Source organism: Delphinapterus leucas, chromosome 8 (assembly GCF_059928025.1).
Source record: "Delphinapterus leucas isolate spDelLeu-1000000601 "Yukka" chromosome 8, BTC_Dleu_Yukka2, whole genome shotgun sequence".
Lineage (NCBI taxonomy): Eukaryota > Metazoa > Chordata > Mammalia > Artiodactyla > Monodontidae > Delphinapterus > Delphinapterus leucas.
In genome coordinates this window covers 26,742,376-26,765,593 of record NC_143136.1, presented here as the reverse complement: position 1 = coordinate 26,765,593, position 23,218 = coordinate 26,742,376, and the positions used below count along the sequence as shown (strand labels likewise).

Below are 23,218 nucleotides of genomic sequence, written 5' to 3'. Positions count from 1 at the left end.
GTTGATTGCAGATTTTTTTTTCTGGTTTGCTATTTGTCTTTTGACTTTGTTTCTGGTGGCTTGCCACTTAGATAAAAAAAATAATGTGGTTGAATTTATTGAAATTTGTAATACCTTCTGGGTTTTGTATCAGTGTTGGAAATGCCTTCCCATTCCAAAAGTTATAAATAATTTTCCATGGGTTTTATACTTTTAGCTTTTACATTCAAATGTTTGACTCATGTGAAATTTATCCTAGTAGGAGATCGAGATCTGCCTTTATTTCCTAAATGACTACACCCTTGTCCAAACAATATTTATTGAATGATTCTTCTTTTATCTAATGTACTTATGGCAGTACCTGAATGTAAAACATAGTTTATAGGAAAAAAGTAAAGTTTAACCAAGATTGTCAGTGAAGATATGCTTGGCTTAGTTTTTTCTTTTCTCCTGTTCTCTTTTTTTCTCTCCTTTCCACTTCTCTTCCCGCCCCTCTGCTTTTCTTGTCTTACTTTTTTCCAAGTTGTTAGACTTTATAAGTCCATATTTATATCAAAGCTGTCAACATAGCTTTATTGAGATGTGGTTAGATTAGTTTTTTGGGGGGATGGATACGTTTTTCAATTTTGTTGCAAAATTTTAAATTTACAAGATATATCATGCAACTTTTTTTTCTTTTTTTTTTTTTTTTTGCGGTACGCGGGCCTCTCACTGCTGTGGCCTCTCCCATCGCGGAGCACAGGCTCCGGATGCGCAGGCCCAGCGGCCATGGCTCACAGGTCCAGCCGCTCCGCGGCATGTGGGATCCTCCCAGACTGGGGCACGAACCCGTGTCCCCTGCATCGGCAGGCGGACTCTCAACTGCCTCGCCACCAGGGAAGCCCTATATCATGCAACTTTATCTTGCATCTTTATTTTGTGTGGTGTGTTGCTTTTCAGACCCTCTGGGTGAAGCTGCTATAAATTGATGGCAGAAAGACATGTACCACAATGTTCATTGCAGCTCTATTTACAATAACCAGGACATGGAAGCAACCTAAGTGTACATCAACAGATGAACGCATAAAGAAGATGTGGCACATATATACAATGGAATATTACTCAGCCATAAAAAGAAGCGAAATTGAGGTATTTGTAGTGAGATGGATGGACTTAGAGTCTGTCATACAGAGTGAAGTAAATCAGATAGAGAAAAACAAATACCATATGCTAACACATATATATGGAATCTAAAAAAAAAAAGGTTCTGAAGAACCTAGGGGCAGGACAGGATTAAAGACGCAGACATAGAGAATGAACTTGAGGACACGGGGAGTGGGAACGGTAAGCTGGGACAAAGTGAGAGAATGGCATGGACATATATACACTACCAAATGTAAAATAGATAGCTAGTGGGAAGCAGCTGCATAGCACAGGGAGATCAGCTCAGTGCTTAGTGACCACCTAGAGGGGTGGGATAGGGAGGGAGAGAGGGAGACACAAGAGGGAGGAGATATGAGGATATATGTATATGTATAGCTGATTCACTTTGTTATAAAGCAGAAAATAACACATCATTGTAAAGCAATTATACTCCAATAAAGATGTTAAAAAAAATTGGTGGCAGGAAGTAGAGAATTGGCCACTATGAGAAATTTCATTTAAGCAAGAACACTAGAAAAGGAGATATAAATTTTAGCACCAGCTTTGCCATTAATGATGTGACCTTCACTAAATAGCTAAATATCTTTGGCCTTCGGATTCCTCATTTTCATAACTGCTTGCTGTAAAGGATTTTGAGATCTCTCCAACTGTAATATTAAAGGATATTAGTATTTAATATTAAAATTTATTCTGACACAAACCCCATCTTACAGAGGTGTTGTGAAGATCTAACAAGAAAAGATAAAAGTGAAAACACATTTTAACCTGTATAATAATGCACAGGAATGTTAAAACCCACTGGAGTAAATCTTATGTATATAGTCAGGTCCTTACAAGATATCTTTTTAGAGTTATTATATAACTGATTGATAATAAGTAACATTTGTATGTTCTCTTATTGAATAAGAAAGGTAGAGAAGATAAGTTGTTTTAAGCTCAAAAGTTGTCCATCGTCAACCCAATCAGTTCAGAGTTGCTGTAACCACCAGAGCATGTGAGATTGTACCTTCATAGTTGATGCAGCCGTTGGAGTCTTCTTGACCTGCCATCAGGGCTTCCACTTCTTCCTCTTTCATCTTTTCACCTGATGAAACAAAACTCTTTCTTCAAAAAGAAAACCAGAGAATATTTTCAACATTCCACTGTAAGTGATCAGTTTTGGACTCCTGGAGACTATAACCTCTCGGAGCATAGAAACTAAGCCCTTCCTGTTCTCTAGACAGAAGGTTATCAATAAATTGTTTTTGAATAAATGACTTAAATGCACACTATATACCTGATCATCCAAACTCTATCCTGTAAGAACTACAATGCTGCACATTACTTATTCATTACCAATAATTTAAGTTATCATTTCCCCCAAATAAACTCATTGACATTGAGGTTAATTGATATGGTCATTAACTTTTGACTATTCTTTTTCATTTTCTGTTTGTAGTCTTTCCCCCTACTTATTTTGGTTATAACATGATTGCCCTAATTCATGCTCTTTCCTATATATTCTGTCCTATTAAGTCCACTGAAATGAATATTTCTTACCTAGTGTAGCTAGTACATGACGAAGTTCAGCACCCATAACGGTGCCATTGCCTTCCTTGTCAAAGACACGCAGACCCTCAACAAAGTCTTCATAGGTGCCCTGGTCCTTGTTGTTGGAAATAGATTGCATCATGGGCAGAAATTGTTCAAACTCAATTTTCTTGGCATTCATCTCTGGAAGAAATTGCAATTTGGAGAGTTATTATCTATCATTAAATGCCATCTCTGAGTCACAGATTAAGCTTGAGAGTTCATTCTAGATCATCTGAAAAATCTTCATACAGCTTAAATTTCAGTTGGTAAATGACTGATGACAAAATGTTTGTAATAGATAATAGCATGAGCTCTGGAGTCGTAGTGCTTAAGCTTTAATCCTCAGCCCACCATTTACAACTGTGTGATCATGGGCAAGTTTCTTTTTTTTTAGTGAGCTATTTATTAATTTATTTATTTAATTTATTTATTTTTGGCTGCCTTGGGTCTTCGGTTGCTGTGTATGGGCTTTCTCTAGTTGCGGTGAGCGGGGGCTACTCTTCGTGCGGTATGTGGGCTTCTCATCCTGGTGGCTTCTCTTTTTGCAGAGCACGGGCTTTAGGCATGGGGGCTTCAGTAGTTGCATCACGGGGGCTCAGTATTTATGGCTCACGGGCTCTAGAGCGCAGGCTTAAGTTGTGGCGCACTGGCTTAGTTGCTCCACAGCATGTGGGATCTTCCTGGACCAGGACTTGAACCCATGTCCCCTGCATTGGCAGGAGGATTCTTAACCACTGCGCCACCAGGGAAGCCCCATGGGCAAGTTCCTTAACCTCTTTGTGCCTCAACTTTTTCATCTCTCAAAAGAGATACCTTGTAGTGGTAGTGTGAGCATTAAATGAGATAATACATGCAAAGTCTATTACAATATCTGGGACAAACTGAGTGCTTAATCAGTGTTAGCTACTGATTTTATTAGTATTGTCAATTTAATATTTTCTATAAACACTAGGGAAGCAATATAGAAATATACTGATAACAAATCCATTAACATATAAATGTAGCAAAACCTAACTGAACTTTAATATATATTCCACTTTTGTCTGAGCTTTCAATTTCTTTAAATTTTAAGTAATTCAGAAAAGAAGCCTGTGAGGAGAGTGTGTGTGTTAAATACTTTGCGATCTTCTGATTTCTCTGCGGTTTTAGAGGCCTGGAGATAAGAATTTTTTTAGTATCTTCTGACAAGATAAACAGTATTCACAGCAAAAGTATAAAACAGACTATCCAGATGTGTACAAATGGATAAAGTTATGGACCCCTAAAGTCAAAATTCCCATTCAGCAGTCTTTCCTTATAGTGTAGAAATCTAGTACATTGAGTAATATTAAGAAGATTAAATTTGAATGCTGAATAAATGAACATTTACCTAATAATTCCATTAAAGATTAATGTTTGATAAGTTAGAAAATGGCATTTAAAGATGAATTTGGCTTATTACGCTCTTCCTTTATCTCATGCTCCCAGCTACTTTTTGCATGATTTACTTGGACATTTTCCTTTGAAGAAAATGAAGTTTGAGGAAAATTCCTGCAGACTGATTTAGAGGTAGGTTTTTTGAAATCAAATTTTTTTTCTTTTGTAATAAAGGAAAATGGTCTTTTCTGAAAAAAAAAAGATTATTTGCCTTCCCCTCCTTATTTTCCTTAAGGCAAGGATAAATAGCCCAAATATCTACTTGAAAAAACTTCAGTTTTGTCTTCTTTTTTTTTTGTTCAGAGTGGTAGTTTTCAATAGACTATTATACTTGCCATGAATCATGGGATTGGAAAAAATTTCCTTGTTCCAGACTAATGACTGGATTACTGTATCCAGCAATGGCTTCTTCAATTTTGCCTCTTACGTATCAGATCACTGACTTTTGCCTTAGGATTTACCTTGGGGGACTGAATGCAGATTTTGGCTTAGGTTTTTAAGTCTTTTTACAGTTCTTGGAAACAGAAAATAGTTTTATTAAGGTGTCATCTGTGTGTTCTTAAATTAGAAAGCTGAGTTTCCTTTAAGATGGTTTTTTTTTTTTTGGCCACATCCCGCGGCAGGCATATGGGGTCTTAGTTCCCCGACCAGGGACCGAACCCATGTCCCCTGCATTGGAAACGTGCAGTCTTAACCACTGGACCACCAGGGAAGTACTGTAGGGTATGTTTAGATAACATGGTGATGATGATGATGTCAGCATTAGATATCATTTCCTTTCATTAACATGAAATTATATCATGCTTACAAATTCTAAAGGAAGGTTAACTTATTTTATGAGGATAAAAACTAAGACTCTAGATGGCCAAGGGGCACACTTACCATAAAAAGTAAATTAAACCCTATTCTGTGGAACTTATTTCTCTATAAATCTCTCTCTCTCTCTCTCTCTCTCTCTCTCACACACACACACACACACACACACACACACACACACACATCCCAACTTCTTGGAAAAACATGTGTTTACCTTCATTGCTGGGGTTTCCCAGAACCGCCTTGACCTCTGCATTGGTGGGATTTGTGCCCAGAGCCCGAAGGACATCACCAACCTGGCTTAAGGTGATCTTGTTATCGCCTGTTCTGTCATATAGGAGAAATGCCTCCTTGAATTCTGAAAGAAGCAAGAAACATTAGGATGCTTTTTTAATACTTCAGACCGATAAATTAATCCAAACTTCATCAGGGATCCAGTTCAAACTCTCCTCTACAGCTTTTGCCAGTCACTTAAGTTTTTATCTTTGGGCTCTCCCTTTTCTAAGCTCAACTGACAACTCCCTTTGGACATTTCTTTTGGGGTCTATTTTAAAGCAGGATTTCCAGTTTCAAGTCATATGTTCTTATTCATCAGATATGGAAATTGAAACTGCTAGTCATATTTATTCATATCTCCTTCATCTGCCTTGGACACAGGGCTGGGTTAAGAAATTCTGAGGCCTTGAGAAATCTTAAGAATTCCTCATAAAATCCCTTATATAATTAACAATGTTAATAAAATTTCAAGGAAACAAATTTTTCAATCGGGGTTGTGTCATGTGAGGTTAAACCAAACTTCTTAACTTATACAGAAAAACCTGCTCTTGAGGTACAAATTTCCTAGGCTCTTCTCTTAACTAGTTTTCTTCAGGAGTAACTTCATTTTTCAGGAAAAAAGGTAGATGAGGCCAATTTCTAAGTTCTATAGTGTCATTTAACCACTTCAATGTATGACTCTAATAGGCTCCTAGTGTAACTGATTCTGAAGACTTATTTGTTTGAATCTATTGCTATGGTGATCACTTTAAACTTTACTCTTTTTTCATATAATAACGTATGATAACATGTTGCTGTATTAGCTTTAGAATGTAAGTACACGTTTTAAATTAAAATTTTATGGAGATAAGTATAGATTCACATGCAATTTTAAGAAAAAATGCAGAGATCTCTTAAATACTCTGTCTAGTTTCCCCCAATAGTACCATTTTACAGAATTATAGTACACTATCACAACCAGAATAGTCACATTGATAGACTCCACCTATTTTACTCAGATTTCCCTAGTTTTACTTGTATTCATGTGTGTATGTAAGCACATATTTTAAAAGTGTTGTCTATTTTTATCACAATCACTCTATTGTTTACTTTCCCTAAATTTTGTCATTCTCCTTCGATAGAATTGGTTTTGCCTTTCAGGATTACATTAACAAGGAATTAAGAAGTATACACCAAAAAGACAGAAAGAGGTGCTACTATGGATTTAGGGGCAAGTAAAGATATTTTAATTGAACTTTTAAAACTTAACTAAATTAAATTTTCTGGAGAACCTAAAAGTACCGATGGCAACTTGTTGGAGTTAATACCAACAACATTCAAAAACCCATTTGTGAAGGAACTGGTAGAGGTGAAAACATTCTTTTTAGTCCATTAGTGGTCTCAGATCAAGAGATGCTATCTAGATAGATTACTCAGCAAAACATCCTATTTAACTATCCCTTCATCCCCTAATCTAAGATTGCACCAGACATTATGTTAACAATCAACTATAGATCATGTTATCATTCTTTGCTGAAATTTCCGCCTCAAGTTCTATGCAAATTGACATCACAGATCATTTCCCCAACTTAAAAGACATGCGGCAGGCACTGTGGGGTCATTAGTCAAATATTATATTTTATCTTCCTATGGGACATGTGAAACTGAACTATTCTTATTACTGGCTCCAGGCTTTCATGCAGATTGCTTAGAGGGCTCACTATTACCCTGGTCAGATCTTGATGTAGAAATAGGGTTTTATGAGCTGTAATAGAATCTCTCTGACATGAACCCTTTTGTTGATTTAAAGGCCAAGGCCAGAAAAATATTGCTCTTCCTACACCAGATTTTTAAGGCTTAGTTATTCTCTTGAAGAGTCTAAAACATGGGTTAGCAAATGACTGCCTACGGGCTGGCTGCCTGTTTTTGTAAATAAAGTTTTATTGGAATACAGACATGCCCATTCATTTATGTATTGTCTATGGCTGTTTTCATACCTCAGTGACAGAACTGAGTTGTTTTTACAGAGACTGTTCTGCCAACAAAGCCTAACATATTTACTATTTAGCTCTCTAAGAAAAAATTTGCCAGCCCTTAGTCTAGAACAACGCTGTTCTAGGGCTTTTTGTGATGATTGAAATGTTCTGTATCTGGGCTGCCCAAAAGGGTGGTAGTTACCTTCCACCTGTGGCTTTTGAGCACTAAAATATGACTAGTGCAAAGGAGAAAGTAGACTTTTAAATGCATTTATTTTTACTTAATTACAGGTTAAATTTAAATAGCCACATGTGGCTAGTGGCAACTCTACTGGACAGCACAGGACTTACACCTTTAGAATGCTATAATTTTCTAGTGTTTTTTTCTTTTCCCCAAACTTGTGATACATTCAAGTAGAGCAGCCATGAGAAAAACTCTAATCATTGAAGAAGGAAGCAAACAAAGTATGTCTTTATTTATTTCTTAAAATGTAATATTTCCTTTTAATTTAAAATGCTTACATTTGTTTTCCTGGCACAGGAGAAAACCAGTCCACCACACTGATGTTTACTGAACCTCTATATCTAAAACCTATTTTACATATGGAGTAATATGGTTAATGTTCAGCACCAAGTCCTCTGTCTCTGAAAGGGTTTTTAAGTCTTCTATTGCTTGGTTCTACCATAGTTTGGCAGTCATAATGACACATAAATTAGATATTTAAGAGGACTGGGGTACAGTAGCAGATAATGTAGCAGCATCATTAGTTAAAATACATTAAAAATCAAACAAATTAGAGTAGAATTACCAACTGTTTTCAATAAGAAAAATTAGTCCTTTGTAGTATAATTTCAAATGATCATGGGTTCTGAGTCATCAGGTCATCTAATTTGTCTGCATGAAGGCATTAACCATGATGTAGATATATATGAGTCTGTACAATAGCAAATATCCTTTTTTTTCTTAACTGATTTCCAAACATGAGATATTCCAGACACTGAAACAGGCTGAAAAATGTTGAATCCTTTAGATAGAGAACTGAGTATAATTATATACCTATGAGTATTATCACAATTATTTATATATTATAAATCATAACATATATACATACTTATCATTATGACCAATATCCAATTTATACAATATTGTATAACTGAAATTTTCTTCCATCCCTTCTATAGATGTATTTTTGTCTCAGTTTATTTAAATATGTGACTCACTTCATAAGACATTCTGCCCTACACTTTCCAGTGAAACAATAAGAGTCTTAGGGCACAGGATCTCTTGGATCCAAAGACCTGAAGAAGAAAAAGTGGAAGTCTTAGGGAAACTATTCATATTCTTTTGAATCCCCAGAATTTGAAGTGTTCTAGTTAGAAACTCTTTCTATGAAATAAATTTCTAATTAATTTAAAGTAATATTAGATTTTGACCCTATCACTAATTCTTTGGATCTTTGAGTCAGTCTCAACACCTCTCTGGGAGCCTGTCCTGCATCTCTAAAGATGGACCAGGAGATGGCTAAGGCTCCTCCCACAGTTTTTTGATAAATAATTTTCCCCTCATTTTCTCTGAATGCACATTTTTTCTATATCCACTTCACCTGCTATTTCTCTCAACTCACTATGGTGCCCACTGAAATTATGTGTATTTGGTAATTGGGCAGTTTTAGAATCAATTTTGTTTTCTAAATTGAATAATTTAGACCTGCCAAATCATTCTTTAGGGATTTGATTAACAAATTAGCCATCCAGAATCCACATATTTTTGGGGGGTATATGTATGGTATTACCTACTGTATCAAATTGGTTCTATTTAGAAACCAGTGAATACAAGAAATTATTTTGTGGTATTTAGCTTTTGTTTGCCTAAACTTTTGATTGCTGATTATACGTGAAGGGTTCATGTTGAGAGAATTTATATTTAGAGTGATTGAGAGCATTTATATTTAGAGTGACAACATCAGTGGGGATAATTAGAAAGAGCTAATCTCATCTCAAGAGAGTTGGTTTTCTCACATGCCATCTTTATGAGTGTGCACATATTATATCGTTTAGACTTACCATCCTGCTGTTGCTTAGAGAACTCGATCTGTTAGAAAGAAATTAACCACAAAGAATATTTTAACCAAACAAAAATGTCCTGATTTTCAAATGTATCCAAGCTCATTCCCTGAGTAATCTTCAAAGTAAGCTGAAAATGTATGCCTACTTTTCAGAGTTCAGGCATGGCTTGGATACTAAGAGGTTGAGCCATGCAGTAACATGTCTTGCAGATGAGTGGTATTTCAGAGGCTAAGAAGCGCTCTGCCTACCTCTGGAATAGAGAAGCTCAATTCACTTACCAGCAATCTGGTCAGCACTGAAGGACTGCAATGGCGAGAGAGAGGAAGAAAGAAAGAAACAACTAGTACTCTTTCAAATGCGTTGACAGAAGAGAGTGCTCTCTGCTCTGAGATTTTTAGGAAGCTATGTAGGTGTCATAGAATAAAAAGGTTGCCTTAGGATACTTTTGAATCTAGGAAAAATAAAAAGCTGTTGCAAAAGATAGTTAGGGAACATCTTTCTATATCTTAATCCATGAATCAATGATTTAACAAATGCTAAATCAGATTCTTTCTGGAATAATATAATAACCTATGGTGTATTTAACATACGTCTAATACAGACACACTGCATTAAAAAGGTCATTTGAAGTCTTTCTTCTATTTAACCAGTATATTTTTACCCAATGCATGGAAAGTAGTTTATTTAACTTTAGTTATCAGCATCATTGGATTTTTTTTTAAGGTATAGTATTTTGCTATAGTTGCAGGTTTTTCCCTAAATTTAGATATAATAAAACTTATGTGATATAGAAAGTTGGTGAAGCATAAAGTACTGTTTTTGGGAGTAAGACATATTTTTCCAGTTGGCATAATACCTTGAATTAATCTCTCCTGTCCTCAACCCACTTTAATAAAAACCAAAAGTAGATTCTACACACATACTGAATACGTTCTCTCCTCAATTTTATTCCTATCTACTGTCTATATCTGTCTATAAATTACAAGTAGTTTTCTCACAGGACCCACCATGATGGAGCTTCTGGGCTGCAGACAGCGGCGAAGCTGAAGAGTGAGTTGAGGGCTGCTCCAATCCCTGAGTGGGGGCCTCCCTTGCCGAGGCTGCCTTTTATTTCTGGAGAAGCTGTGACCTCACAGCTAGCATCAGGTTTCAGAGAGAAGTAGCCACTCCCCTTGGAGAGTTTTTTAGCTTTCTTAGGGCAAAGGGAAAGAGGGATCTGTACCCTGAGGTCTATTTTTAGGAAATCAGAACCTAAGAGTGGACAGCCATGGTGAGACCAATGCCTATCAGTACTTTTATGGTCTTTATCCCTGAGATGTTTTCTTGAGCATCTTCCTTTAAGAAGCTTCCTATTTGTTCAGTGGCAGAGGAGCTTAGAATTTCTCTAAAGGCTACAGCTGATCCCTTCTCTTGGTGAATTATGGACTTTGCAAGCTTCAAGTCAGCAGTTTTGGTATAAATGGAACTTTCTGGATGGGACTGGTTTGGGGTTTCAAATGGCAACTGCTATAGAAGAAACACTCTCTGCAGCTCTGTCCCTTGTGGTAAAGTTCAGAGGACTTGAAAGGGGTGCATACATTTTGTGTGTTTCTTGGGTCTACCCAAGTGAAAATCTGGTCAGTTTGTGAAATCTCCAATTAAAGACCACTCTTTGTACATTGTATTTTCAGGAGTATAGTGTTTATCTAAGCCAGGAATGGTTTTAATCTCCATTTTCAGCACTCTCCCTCAGTTTTCTTACATTAGGGCTGGGTATTTGCTTTCCTACCTGTTATCTTTATGGTGGCTGACTAGTCATATTTTTTGAATTTATGAAGTTCTTCTAGGAGGGAAAGCTGATGGACCATTTTGTGTTCTTTTTCTCTCATTCTGTACATGTTCTTTTAAAATTTAAAAATGTTGCTTATGTTCTTACCAGAATGTGCTGATTCCCTTTCTGCCATGTCAAACATTTTATGACTCAGTCACCAGACTGAGAACCAAAAGAATAAAAAGCAGGTGTTGTGAAATGCAAAGTTGTACTTTAGAATTTTAAAGGTATCCATGGCATTGGCTGGTAGTAAGTTTTTATGACAGCTTACCTGAAAATAGGGGACAACTCCCTTCCTAGAATGGTACTGAGAAGAGACCAGTCTAGTCAGAACTAAAGTTCAGACATGTTTATCAGTTTTCTACATATTTAAAGCAGCTCAAAGGCATAAAGAATGTTAGAGATAAATTCTAATTTAAGTACTGTTTCAGCAACTATTTTTAACGGAATGGTCACAAAAAGTATAATCTCCCTCTGCTAGGCAGATGTATACTTTGCAGCTTTTCCCCATGCCATTTGGAAAGAAATCAGCATTTAAACGCATATCATTTTTTGTCCGAAGTTTGTAAGTAGTGAAAAAGATCTCATGGAGTCTGAGTCCCAAAATTAGAATTGAAAATATAACTTAAAAAATATTAGTAGTTGGGGCTTCCCTGGTGGCGCAGTGGTTGAGAGTCCGCCTGCCGATGCAGGGGACACGGGTTCGTGCCCCGGTCCAGGAAGATCCCACATGCCGCGGAGCGGCTGGGCCCGTGAGCCATGGCCGCTGAGCCTGCGCGTCCGGAGCCTGTGCTCCGCAACGGGAGAGGCCACAACAGTGAGAGGCCCGCATACCGCAAAAAAAAAAAAAAAAAAAAAAAAAAATATTAGTAGCCAGGTAGACATATCTTCATGAATAGATTGACATTTTGAGAGGTTGTTGGGAAATGGAAGTTAATAGAAAAAATTTAAATCCTTTGACTCATTAGGGGAAAATGAGAGGGAGGGACAAAGGTAGAAATTTGTTACCTTTGATAGTTGTGTAATTTGGAGTCTCATGATTTCTGATGCAAAAATTAAAGCCATTAGAGCAGACCATGTTTCTTTGTGTTTTACTCTTGTATTTAGGTATTGTGTCATTAAATTTGAATTGCCCTATGATCAGTATTGAGCACTAGCATATATCTTTGGTAGAATTAATAACTATAGATAATACAAAACAAACTCATCAAAGTTGTCTTACATAATGCCCATCCCATCATATAACCTACATAATGCTCATTTTCATTTTTTTCAGATAGAAAAATGTGTCCTTGAATACATATAAAATACAATCAATTTGTGTCAAATCTGTCAAGTAAACTGGAAAGTCGTTTTAATAGCTGTATTTACGTTATAAATAAGCTATTCATAAGCACTTGCCTATTATGTAAAGGTTTATTATTTATTAAAATATAATGGAGGCAGTTAAACTATTTCACTCTAGGTTTTACCTGTATCTTTATCACATAGAGAATGAGAGTGTAGATTTTTTTGTGCTTACTGAGGATCAAAGTAAACATTTAAGCAAGCTATTGACAATGGTAGAGAAGGCTACAGTTTAGTCTAGTCTAGACAATAAACTATAGTTTAAAAGTAAGAAGACCTAGATATTGTGCCCATAGAATAAGTGGGAGATGCTATTTATTCTCTGGTACACTTTTACAAATGGCCAAAACATTCTCTTGTATCTCTTCCTGGGTGTTATAATGATGAAGTAATCAACCCTTTGAAGAAAGGCGTGATATGAATACAAAATGTCAGCTGATTTTGGACTCAGTTTGCTATATCATCATTTGGTTTGTTTTGAAAATTAAATTTTAAGTCTCTTCTATCTGGAATGTTCTCCTGTCATTTCTGCTTCTTAGAAATTAACTATCCTTCAAAGCCCTTGAAAGAACCTTTACTATTTGCCTAGCTCCTAGGATACTAGGAGCTATCCTTTCTGCCACTGAAATATGTTTTAACCTTCCTGACTGTAAACTTTTGGGAAGCACAGGCTGTTACTGGAGACCATTTCCCTTGGTCCATGATGTGAACCCAAGTGTGAGCCTCTCCCTCCTGGAATGCTACCCTTGCCTTATACTTAGATTGTATCCCCCATAACTCTATAAAATACCTTGCCTATATTATATGTTCAGCAGAATTTTAATTAAATTAAAATCTTTAGAACAGATGTATAGTAAGTTCCTCCTTCAAACAAGTCTTCTCCTCTAGGATATTATCTTTTAAAAAATTTTTTATTTTTATTTAATTTTTTTCTGAAGATTTATTATTTATTTTTTTAAAATTTATTTATTTATTTAACATCTTTATTGGAGTATAATTGCTTTACAATGGTGTGTTAGTTTCTGCTGTATAACAAAGTGAATCAGCTATACATATACATATATCCCCATATCTCCTCCCTCTTTCGTCTCCCTCCCACCCTGCCTATCCCACCCCTCTAGGTGGTCACAAAGCACCAAGCTGATCTCCCTGTGCCATGAGGCTGCTTCCCACTAGCTATCTATTTTACATTTGGTAGTGTATATATGTCCATGCCACTCTCTCACTTCGTCCCAGCTTACCCTTCCCCCTCCCTGTGTCCTCAAGTCCATTCTCCACTTCTGCGTCTTTATTCCAGTCCTGCCCCTAGGTTCTTCAGAAACCAGTTTCTTCTTTTTTTTTTTTTTTAGATTCCATATATATGTGTTAGCATACGGTATTTGTTTTTCTCTTTCTGACTTACTTCACTCTGTATGACAGACTCTAGGTCCATAGGATATTATCTTCCTTGAGAGAACGGACCTTGTCAGTTCCTTCAAAGAGCTTACATTCTAGAGTAGGGGCACACATTCTCCTTTGGTGCTGTATCTCTAGCACCTAGAACTGCCATGCATATAGTAGGCATGCTCATTTTAAGTTATTGATGTATATACCTTTATATTTCCAGAATCTTTCCTTAGATTTTATATAAATGTTATGATCAGGACTTCTAATTTGCCAACCCCCAATTTGTTTTTTTAAAGGGTGTTTCCATTTTAGCCTAAATACTTATCTTAGAGTGTTGGTAAAATAACTACCTTCCACATTTTTAAGATTTATGTACTATTTAGTATTGAATGTAGGTAAGTAGTAGTCAGCAAGGTACTGGTACTAAAAAAGATTTTTATTGCAATGTTTTCAGATTATTTTTCACTTTGTGAAGTACTTTTCTAATAGTAATCATGAGGTTTCGTTAACTGATTAAAGACAAGATAAAATTTCTGGTATATAGAAGGAATTGATTTATAGAAAAATATTAAAATGCATTTAATCAAACAGGCTCTGGAATTGATGTATCTTAAGCTTTAGTATAACAAGAAGAGCTATAATTAAAGACGATCTGGAAGATATGTGATGTTGAATACTGAGGGCTAATGCCCTAGGAAGGAACATAGACTACAGTCTTTAAAGAACTTCATCATCACTGCTAGATATTACAATAGGGCTAATGACTGGTGAGGCTAAGTGAAGACCTTAATCTAACCAGGGCCAGTTTTCAGTCAAGAAAACATTGCTGCATGTTCTTTGATTTAATGCCTGGCAGGGAGAACAAAGACCTGGATGTATGCAAACCCTAACAAAAACTTAATAATTTTCACTCCAGTCTTAGAGTTATGAGGAATCATTGTAAAAGGCTAGCAGAAGTACTATTTTGGAACTCTGAGAGTTTTGTGCTTCAGAACAATTCACTTAATTTAAAGGAAATAGATACTTTTATTGCAGTTTTTTATTTCAACAAGGATATATTTAGGCTGGTGACTCTAATATGGTATAAAAAGGAGAAATTAAGATCAATGAGAATACAGTAGCAGCCCAGGTTGTCTAATATAAGAGAGAATAGATGGTTATATTGGATAAACTGATCTGAATAGAAGAGGAAATGAGTAATTCTGTGGTTAGGATGCCTGCCTAGACTAGTCAACTGAATTCAGTCACATTAGAGCAAAGGCTGAATTATTAAAATAATACAATTTAGACCCACAGGAATTAACAAAGAGGTTTAAGTGAATTTTAATAAAAATGTAAAAATGTGACCTAAGTCTATACTACTTTGGATTTCTCATCAGCTTTTCCGTGAGAGTTGCACCTGCTCTACTTTGTGCATTTGTTTGTATGCAATTTAATTTAAAAATCCAAGTTGTGTTTATGTTCTTTCCTTCCTCTTTTTATTTTTAAAATAAAAGCATTTGTGAAAAATGCTTTGAAAAATGCCTTGTGTATGTGCTTTAAGAAATTATAAGTATCTGCTTTTTCCTCCATATCTGGAGTAGAAGTTCTGTTAGTGACAACAGGGATATATGAATATTGATATTACTATTTTGGATATTTCAGGTCTTTGATATGGTGGAAAGAGACTTAGATGGGGATTGAGGTATTCTGAATTTTGTTCTGGCTCTCCTGTAACAAATCATGTGTCTTTTGATTAAATAACTTCTTTTATCTGGGTTATAGCTTTCTCAAATATGAAATATTAAACTGCATGATTTCTATGGTTGCTTATGGTTCTATAATGTTGTGAGTTTTCCATCCTTTTGTCAGTAGTATCTACAGCAACTCACTTTTTTTTTTAATGGAAAAGGGCAATTTGCCTAAAAATTTGGTAAATGATATTATTTTGAAGTAGTTTAGATAAAGAGGAGTTAAGCAAAATAAAATTTCATAACACTGTGTTCAGATGAGTATTTTCTAGCTCACTTATATCAGGAGATGGTATATCATTGGGTACTTACTAGGTACAAAGAACCTCACTTGCCACAGTGGAAGGAAGAAGATAAAGTTGAATAAGATGTGGTTTTATCTTTAGGAAAAATTTTCTGCTCTGGCTTCAACTCACTATTATTAATTTATGATCAGAATAACAAAGATTTATCATCCATATAATTTACATTTTAGCCAGTATAACTGAAGCCATTACTACTAGTATATTGCAATTTTTGCCCTCCAGGTTCTGATTTGCGGGGAGAAACAAACCGTAGAAGTTGATGCAGAAACAAACTACGGAAAATCTTATTTTCTTAAAAAAACTATTCCAGTATGAAGAGAAGCAGAAGAAAGTGTAGTATCAGCAGACTAAATATAATCCTTTCCACAGTTTCCATGAGTCAGATGGTGCTTAATGCCGGGTAATTATGGAAAGGCTTCTAAAGACAACTTGCCAGGGGGTTCATTTCAGCACCAAAATGTCGAGAGGCTAAATTTGGCACTGTCACTTTGTGGTCTCCTTGTCTTGCACAAATTTCATTATCTTTAAAATTAAAAGTGCTATTCACTATTAATTGGTGAACATACCTATTCCTTTCCAAACTGCCTTTTACATTGCAAAGACATTATCCAGTTACATATTATTTAAAATATAATTTTAGACAGAGTTACAGAATGCCCTTTAATATCTTCCCACTCCACTCCACCTGTTCTTTTACAGAGTAGATGTTTCAAAGTGGAAACTTGTTACTGATACCTAGTGATAATCTCACATAAATTTTGGTTTGCTTCTGAGGTTATAATCATGCGACAAATGGATGAATATCGCAATTGGTTGACATTTTAGTTGTATTAAAAATTAGCCTGTATTAAAAGGCCAGAGTAAAAGAAGATAAACTCTTAAAATTATATAAAGAAAACTTAGAAACAACTTATGTCTTCACTTATTTAGACATATCTCTTCACTTCTAATTAGAAGTGAAGACTTATGTCTTCACTTCTAATTAGAAATTGACTATGTCTTCTATTCCTATTTCTTTTCCTCAGATTAGTTAAGATTTAATCATTATACACGTGGCATTATATTTCTATATATGACTCCAAAGAATATTTGTTGAGATTTCCAGTTTAAATCATGCTACTTATTTGTAAACAAAATAGAAACCCATCCCATTCTTAGAATATTAACCTGATGGAAAAATTTGGAGGTCATGTTTGAAATATGTGTATGTTTAATTAAACAAAAGCAAAATTATTTTAAAATACAATAAGTTTAACTACATTTAACAATATTAAAAAATACTTTGGTATAGTTTTTTTCAAGCTTTATTGAGATATAATTTACATATAATATTGTATAAGTTTAAGGTGTACAACATGATGATTTAACACATGATATTTTGATATGTGAAATGATTACCACAATAAGGTTAGTTGGTTAACATAGCCATCATACTACACAGTTATATATATATTTTTTTTTGTGGTGAAAACTTTTAAAATTTATTCTCTTAGCAACTTTCAAGTATACAATATGGTACTGTTAACTATAGTCACTATGTTGTATTTTAGATCCCAGAACTTATTAATCTTATAACTGCAAGTTTGTGCCCTCCGTTCACCTTCACTCTTTTTTCCCATCCCCACCCGACCCTAGCAACTACCAATCTACTCTCATAATAGCATTTTTAACATCCATATTCCATTTACAACTTTTTACAGGAAGCTGGAGCAAAGTGACTGGGGGTCTTTTTAGTTTCTTAATATCTCACCTTCTGTCTGTAAATGAGAACACCCAACCTGTCAGCAACAGGTGCTAAGATGGGGGAAGCTGAGGAAAACAAAACAGTAATGAACTGCCAAGGTCAAAAGTCTTGATGAACTAGCTCTGATGTGTGCCTCTCACCTCCTCTTCTGGCTACCGAAGGGCTGTGAAGGGCAATGTGAGAATCACCCTTATATTGACCACTCTTAACCTCATATCCTTAAGAGCAAAACAGGTTCCTTTTCACATTCTTGGAAACAGCAACTTCCCTTTTATAAACAGGAGGTAGTTTAGGATATGGTTAACACAACTGACTCTGGATTTGGCCTGCTAGGTTATATCCTAGCTCTGTCACATACTTGTTATTTGATCATGGGCCTGACATTGAACCTCATTTAGGCTCAGCTTCTTTTCTTGCAAAATGAGGCTAAAAACAACCTTAGTGTAATGTTTTGTGGATTAAATAAGATAATAAGGCACAGAGTAAATTCATAATAAATATTGATTATTATATTACAAAAAACTTTATAATTTTCAAAGCCTTTCATGAGCCATGACCTCATTTGATTTTTCCAACAATCCTTCTAAGTAGGACTGGGTTTGTATCAGCTTTGTTAGAGATGAGAAAAAATAATTTATAGATTAACACAAAAGGTCCTATACCTGGACAAGGACAAGTCAGGTGTTTCAGTGAATACATAATATTTGCCTCCACTGAATACTCATCAGTAAGTAGATGTATTTATTGGGAATACTATACTTCCACCTTATTAACTGAAAGTTTAAATCTTCCCAAGCATATGGTCAATTGTTGCTGTGAGATTTGTTATTTGATGAGTTTCTGTCAATGCATTCTGTACCGTTACCACTTTTTGTAATGTCGCCTGCAGTATCTGGTCAGGGATGACCTGATTGAGTGGTGAATACAACGAGAATTAAAATTTAAGCAGCACAATGACAGACATGATTCAAAGTCCCATCACCTCAGAGCAATCCTGACATATCAGCTAAGGCATGCATCATGCAAAAAATTTGCTTAAACATTGAAGATCTTTTAAAATCTAGGCACATGCTTATCTCATACTTATTTACTTTTGTTATTTCATTTGGTTGCAGTTTTGGGCAACAGGTGTTAATTCTTGTGTTTGTACTTGAAACTAAACTTATGCTGGGTTTTACTTCCCACACTTGGCGATTCTGTCAGGCTTTAGTCTGGGCCTTGTTGCTGGAAGTTTCAGCTCTCTGAAAGCAAAGAGTGCTTAGAACCACCCAGGACGGTAGATTTAATGTTCAGATATCAGCAGTATTTGTGTTTTTGAAAAGGATATTCATAGAAAATCCATGGGGCTAGGACATCAGGTAAGCATTCCCTCAGAAAATATAAAAGGTTTTATGTCAGAAGAACCAAAGAAATGTTCTAAAGAAATAACCAATAAAGCAGGAAATCAGGTTGGAAAACACATTTAAAAAATTGATAAAACTCATTCATATTGTTCAGAGTTTATGCAGAGTCAAATATATGGCTAGTAACATAGTATATTATAATATGGAACATAGATATTAACTGGGATAGTATTGAGGGATTAAATACTATGATTGTAATGACTATAATATTACACTAAAATAGTTCCACTTAAACGTCAGCCCTACTCAAAGTGTAAAGAACAGCTAGATTTCCAATCTTGTATGATTTATGAAAGAAAGTGTAAAATTCAGTTAAGTTTTGTTCTTTATCGAGTTTTCAGAAAGTTAATGAACACATATAACAGCTCGATTAATTTCTTTAAAGTTCATTTTCTCTGCTTGAAAAACGTTTATAACTTATATGAGGTAATATATCTAGAAATACCATTACATGATTAAAAGCATCATAATATGAAATGTTTTAATGCACATTTTAATTAGTCTTCTTACCTATTGGGATGAAATTAGATTTTATAAAGTTCTCAAGTTGCATCACATTCTTTGGCTATGTTGTAATATCTATAAATATGCACTGATTTCATATTGTTGAATGCATATCATTAAAGCCATTTAAATTCTTGTGCAAAAATATGCTTCTTTTCTTTGTTCTCTTTCCATTAGGAACGGGCTCTCTGAATGAAAGATAATCTGTTTCTTCTAGATTCATTTAACTTCTCCTTTTTTGGTTTGTGTCCCTTATCAACATCCATCACATCTTTAATTCTACAATGAAATAGTGAAGATGGAGCATATCCCATCTTTACAGAGACTCTCTAGGAGTATTTCCTTCTTTTGCTTAGCTGTACTAGTTCACACTAGCATTAATTCAAGATATAGATGAAAGGATAAACCAGTTTTCAAGATACAGAAAAGCATCACTTCTCTGCTATGAAGAAGGAATCAGTTTATTTTTTGGATTTAAAAAGTGATTTTTTGTCTTTTCTTGGAGACTTCTTACCTGCCAAACTAAATTTTTATTTATTTACTTATTCTTACTCTGTTCCTTGGGGAAGAAAATTAATGCCTCTTTTCATTAGTGGGATACTTCTTTTTCTCCTTAAGAAGACACATTTTTTTCCTTTCCAAATGCTTGTAGTCCCAGATACAAAGGGATGATATTGTCTTATAAATCACAGTAAATATAAAGAGGAATAGCTTTGACACTGATTCATATCCCTAGTGTTAATGTAAAATGGGGAGTCAGTGAATAGAGGCAATTGGAATTATTGCAGTGGCTATAATCATGCTTATTGTATAATGTAGTCAGTGTGCATCTATAAGATATATTAACTAGTATTGCTGGAGATGAAAAATTTGATTTCCTCATAATGAACTGTATGCATGTAGTCCTCAAGACAGAAAAACATTTACTGGAAGATATGACATTCATTTTTGTCTCCTAAGTGGATATAAATTAAGAATAGTTCCTGATCAATATTAGATTCTACGACTAACTATTTTCCAAATATGACTTCAGTTACCTACTAACTCAAGAGAAAATGTCTGTCAAGATCTACTTCTACTCTGAAACATAAAATTTCATGTTTAATTGGAATGCTATAAAAATTTGGAATATATTTACTTAATATCATCATATACATCTAAGGGTGATCTGATTCAATATTTATGTCAGGAATATTTTTAAGAATCTACAGTTATACTCAAATAGTCAATGAATTATTTATTTATAGGTTAGCTTGGCTGTTGCAAGTAAACAGCATATTAAATGTCAGCAAGTATTAAGTTAGCAAAATTCACATTTATTAAGCACAGAACTATTGGCTTAAGTGAAATGATCACCTCCTAGGCACTTTCACCCACTAGTTTTCCATACAAGGCAGGGTTCCCTAGATGAAGATTTTCAAACTGTCATTCAGACCAATCAGAGCCCAATGAATGAGGAGATGGTGCACATTTGATGGGTCACATTGCCGAGAGGAAACAGGCACATCCATGGCGTCATTCTTCCAAAAGCGGATAATCTTTTGGCAGTGGAGAACTTTGATCACAGCAAAGTGTTGACATGAAAATCAATCACATTCTCTTTAGTTCAAGATCAGTATGCAAGAGGTCAAAGACATAAGCTCAAAGCTGTATAACTAGCAAGTTTTACCATATTTGGGGGGGGTTAGTTTCATTTAGAAGCAACTCACATTTTGAATTAAATAATGTATATATAAATAAACAAGATGACAGTTATAGTCACTGAAACACTTGAGTGCGTAGTTGTCTGCACTGGGATGTCATTTAGTGTGGTATCAAATTTTATTAAGCAAAGCTGGAGGGGGAATTGAATTGCAAAAATCTCTTTTTCAGATGAAATAAAGCAGATGTCAAATAAATACATCTCGGACAACTGGGTCATCAGCTGTTTTTAAACTTTTGGAAACAAGTAGGGACTAAAACTTTCCTTTTGATGTAGCTTTAAGGAAGAGATCCAGTTTCCATAGAGATTTTATTAAAAAAAAAAGAAACCACTGGTTTAAATGTTTGTAAAATTATACATTTTGCACTTTGACAATTTAGGGAAAAAAGGAAACAGAAACAAAAAGTAGAGCAAATACAGGTTCCAAATATAATGCCATACTCATAATAATTTTAGTGAAATTATATGCTACAGTTTATTTACTTTTTAAATCAAGATTCTCTTCTACCCAAATCCACCAGTTTGCTTAGTAACTCCATTCCTCTCAATGAAAAATATGCCCCTCTGAAAGTTCCTAGTGTTCCCTACTGTTGAAAGATGTTTCAGTGACCAAACAGTTCACCCTTTTCATTACCTTAATGGCAGAGAGGTCAATCTTTGCTTCTTTGGGTGGGGCAGGTGCAGGTGCAGGTGCAGGTGCAGGTGCCGGGGCAGGGGCAGGGGCTGGGGCAGCAGTGGCAGCAGGTTTCTTCACGTCCTTCTTTGGTGCCATTGTGTTTAAAAGGATGGGTTAAAAAAAAAATAGAAGGAGAACCTCCTAAAGAACCTGTCAAACTGATTCTTGGAAGAGGAGTGGTGGTTCGCCTGATCCACAGACTGGTGTCTTGAAGGTGGACCCAGAGCATTAAATGGTATAAGGGCATGCATATATAGTTCACTTAGTGCCTAACAGCATCTTGACACTTGAGGCTGGATTGGACAGTTTGCTAGTCCAGGGGGATGGCATTCCGGCCCAGACTATAAATGGAAACTAAAGGGTCAGGGCTTCATCAATTTTTTTAACTCCTCGTGCGCTTTTCTTCCCCCCCCCCTCTACCTCCATGTATAAAGGAGAAAGAAGTATGACAAAGCCAGCCAGATTCAGATCCTTTGGTGAAAGTAAAGTAGATTGACTGATCCTTTCTCTTGGTAGAATGACAGTTCTGCTGAAGTTGTAAATCTTTTTTTTCCCCCTATGCCTAAGAAACTTTACTGAAGGATTTGATTTCAACTTGGAATTTTGGCAGAGGGAGTATCACCAGCGTTCACGCAGCTTATTTTCTCATGCCCCTCCTCCCTTGCCATAATTTGCAAGAAAATGTTTGTCAGCAAAGAGGTGGTGGTGTTTAAAAATAAAAAGCAGACGTATAAGGAAAGCCCGTTAAGTCTTAAAGTGGCTTCCCTTCTAGGGAGTACAAACTCTGACTCTTTCTCTCTCTTAAATGGTGGTGAATTGTATGCTAAGAAAAATAATTAAAAACCCCTTCCTGTCACTTAACTTTTTTCTGTAATGAAAAATATCAAATGGGATGGAAATAACAGGAAGATTTACCCTCTTGCCAAACACTTTTTCTAAGAGTTAAGTAACTTTCAATCACAGTAGATATTTATCTGTTTTACTTCCTAAATGGAACTAAGTCTAATTATTTATCACCTAAATTTTTTATCCATACTAGGGAGATAAGATAAAATTTTAAATTTACCTAAGTGGCCAGAGAGATAAAGAGAGAAAAGGACGTTATCAGTAGGTGGAAATTTTGGTGAGTAACTTGAAAGTTTTTCCTTTTCTGTCCTTGGCTTTCTCAGTTTGCAAGACTAGACTTTCATATGAAGAAACACGTGATTAGCCAATGTGCTAATCCTGTGATTAGCCAATGCACAACCCTCACTTCTGTTAACTTGTGAGATATATAATTACTGAGTAGTCATTAATCAGTAAAAAACCAAGAAACAAAAACAAAACCAAAAAAACCCAGTAGCAAGTTTGGGATTTCTTTTTTTTTTTTTTTTTTTTTTTGCGGTAC

General features: G+C 35.3%; 1 protein-coding gene across 1 annotated transcript; it reads right to left on the bottom strand.

The window, feature by feature from the left end:
- Positions 1-1,897: 1,897 nt before the first annotated feature.
- On the bottom strand, positions 1,898-22,517 carry MYL1 (myosin light chain 1). Its single transcript, XM_022568299.2, has 5 exons — positions 21,790-22,517; positions 9,222-9,249; positions 5,141-5,284; positions 2,662-2,835; positions 1,898-2,206 (listed from the first exon to the last, which is right to left on the bottom strand). The coding sequence occupies exons 1-5, from the start codon at positions 21,925-21,927 to the stop codon at positions 2,085-2,087; spliced, it is 606 nt and encodes a 201-aa protein (XP_022424007.2). The 5' UTR covers positions 21,928-22,517; the 3' UTR covers positions 1,898-2,084.
- Positions 22,518-23,218: the final 701 nt, after the last annotated feature.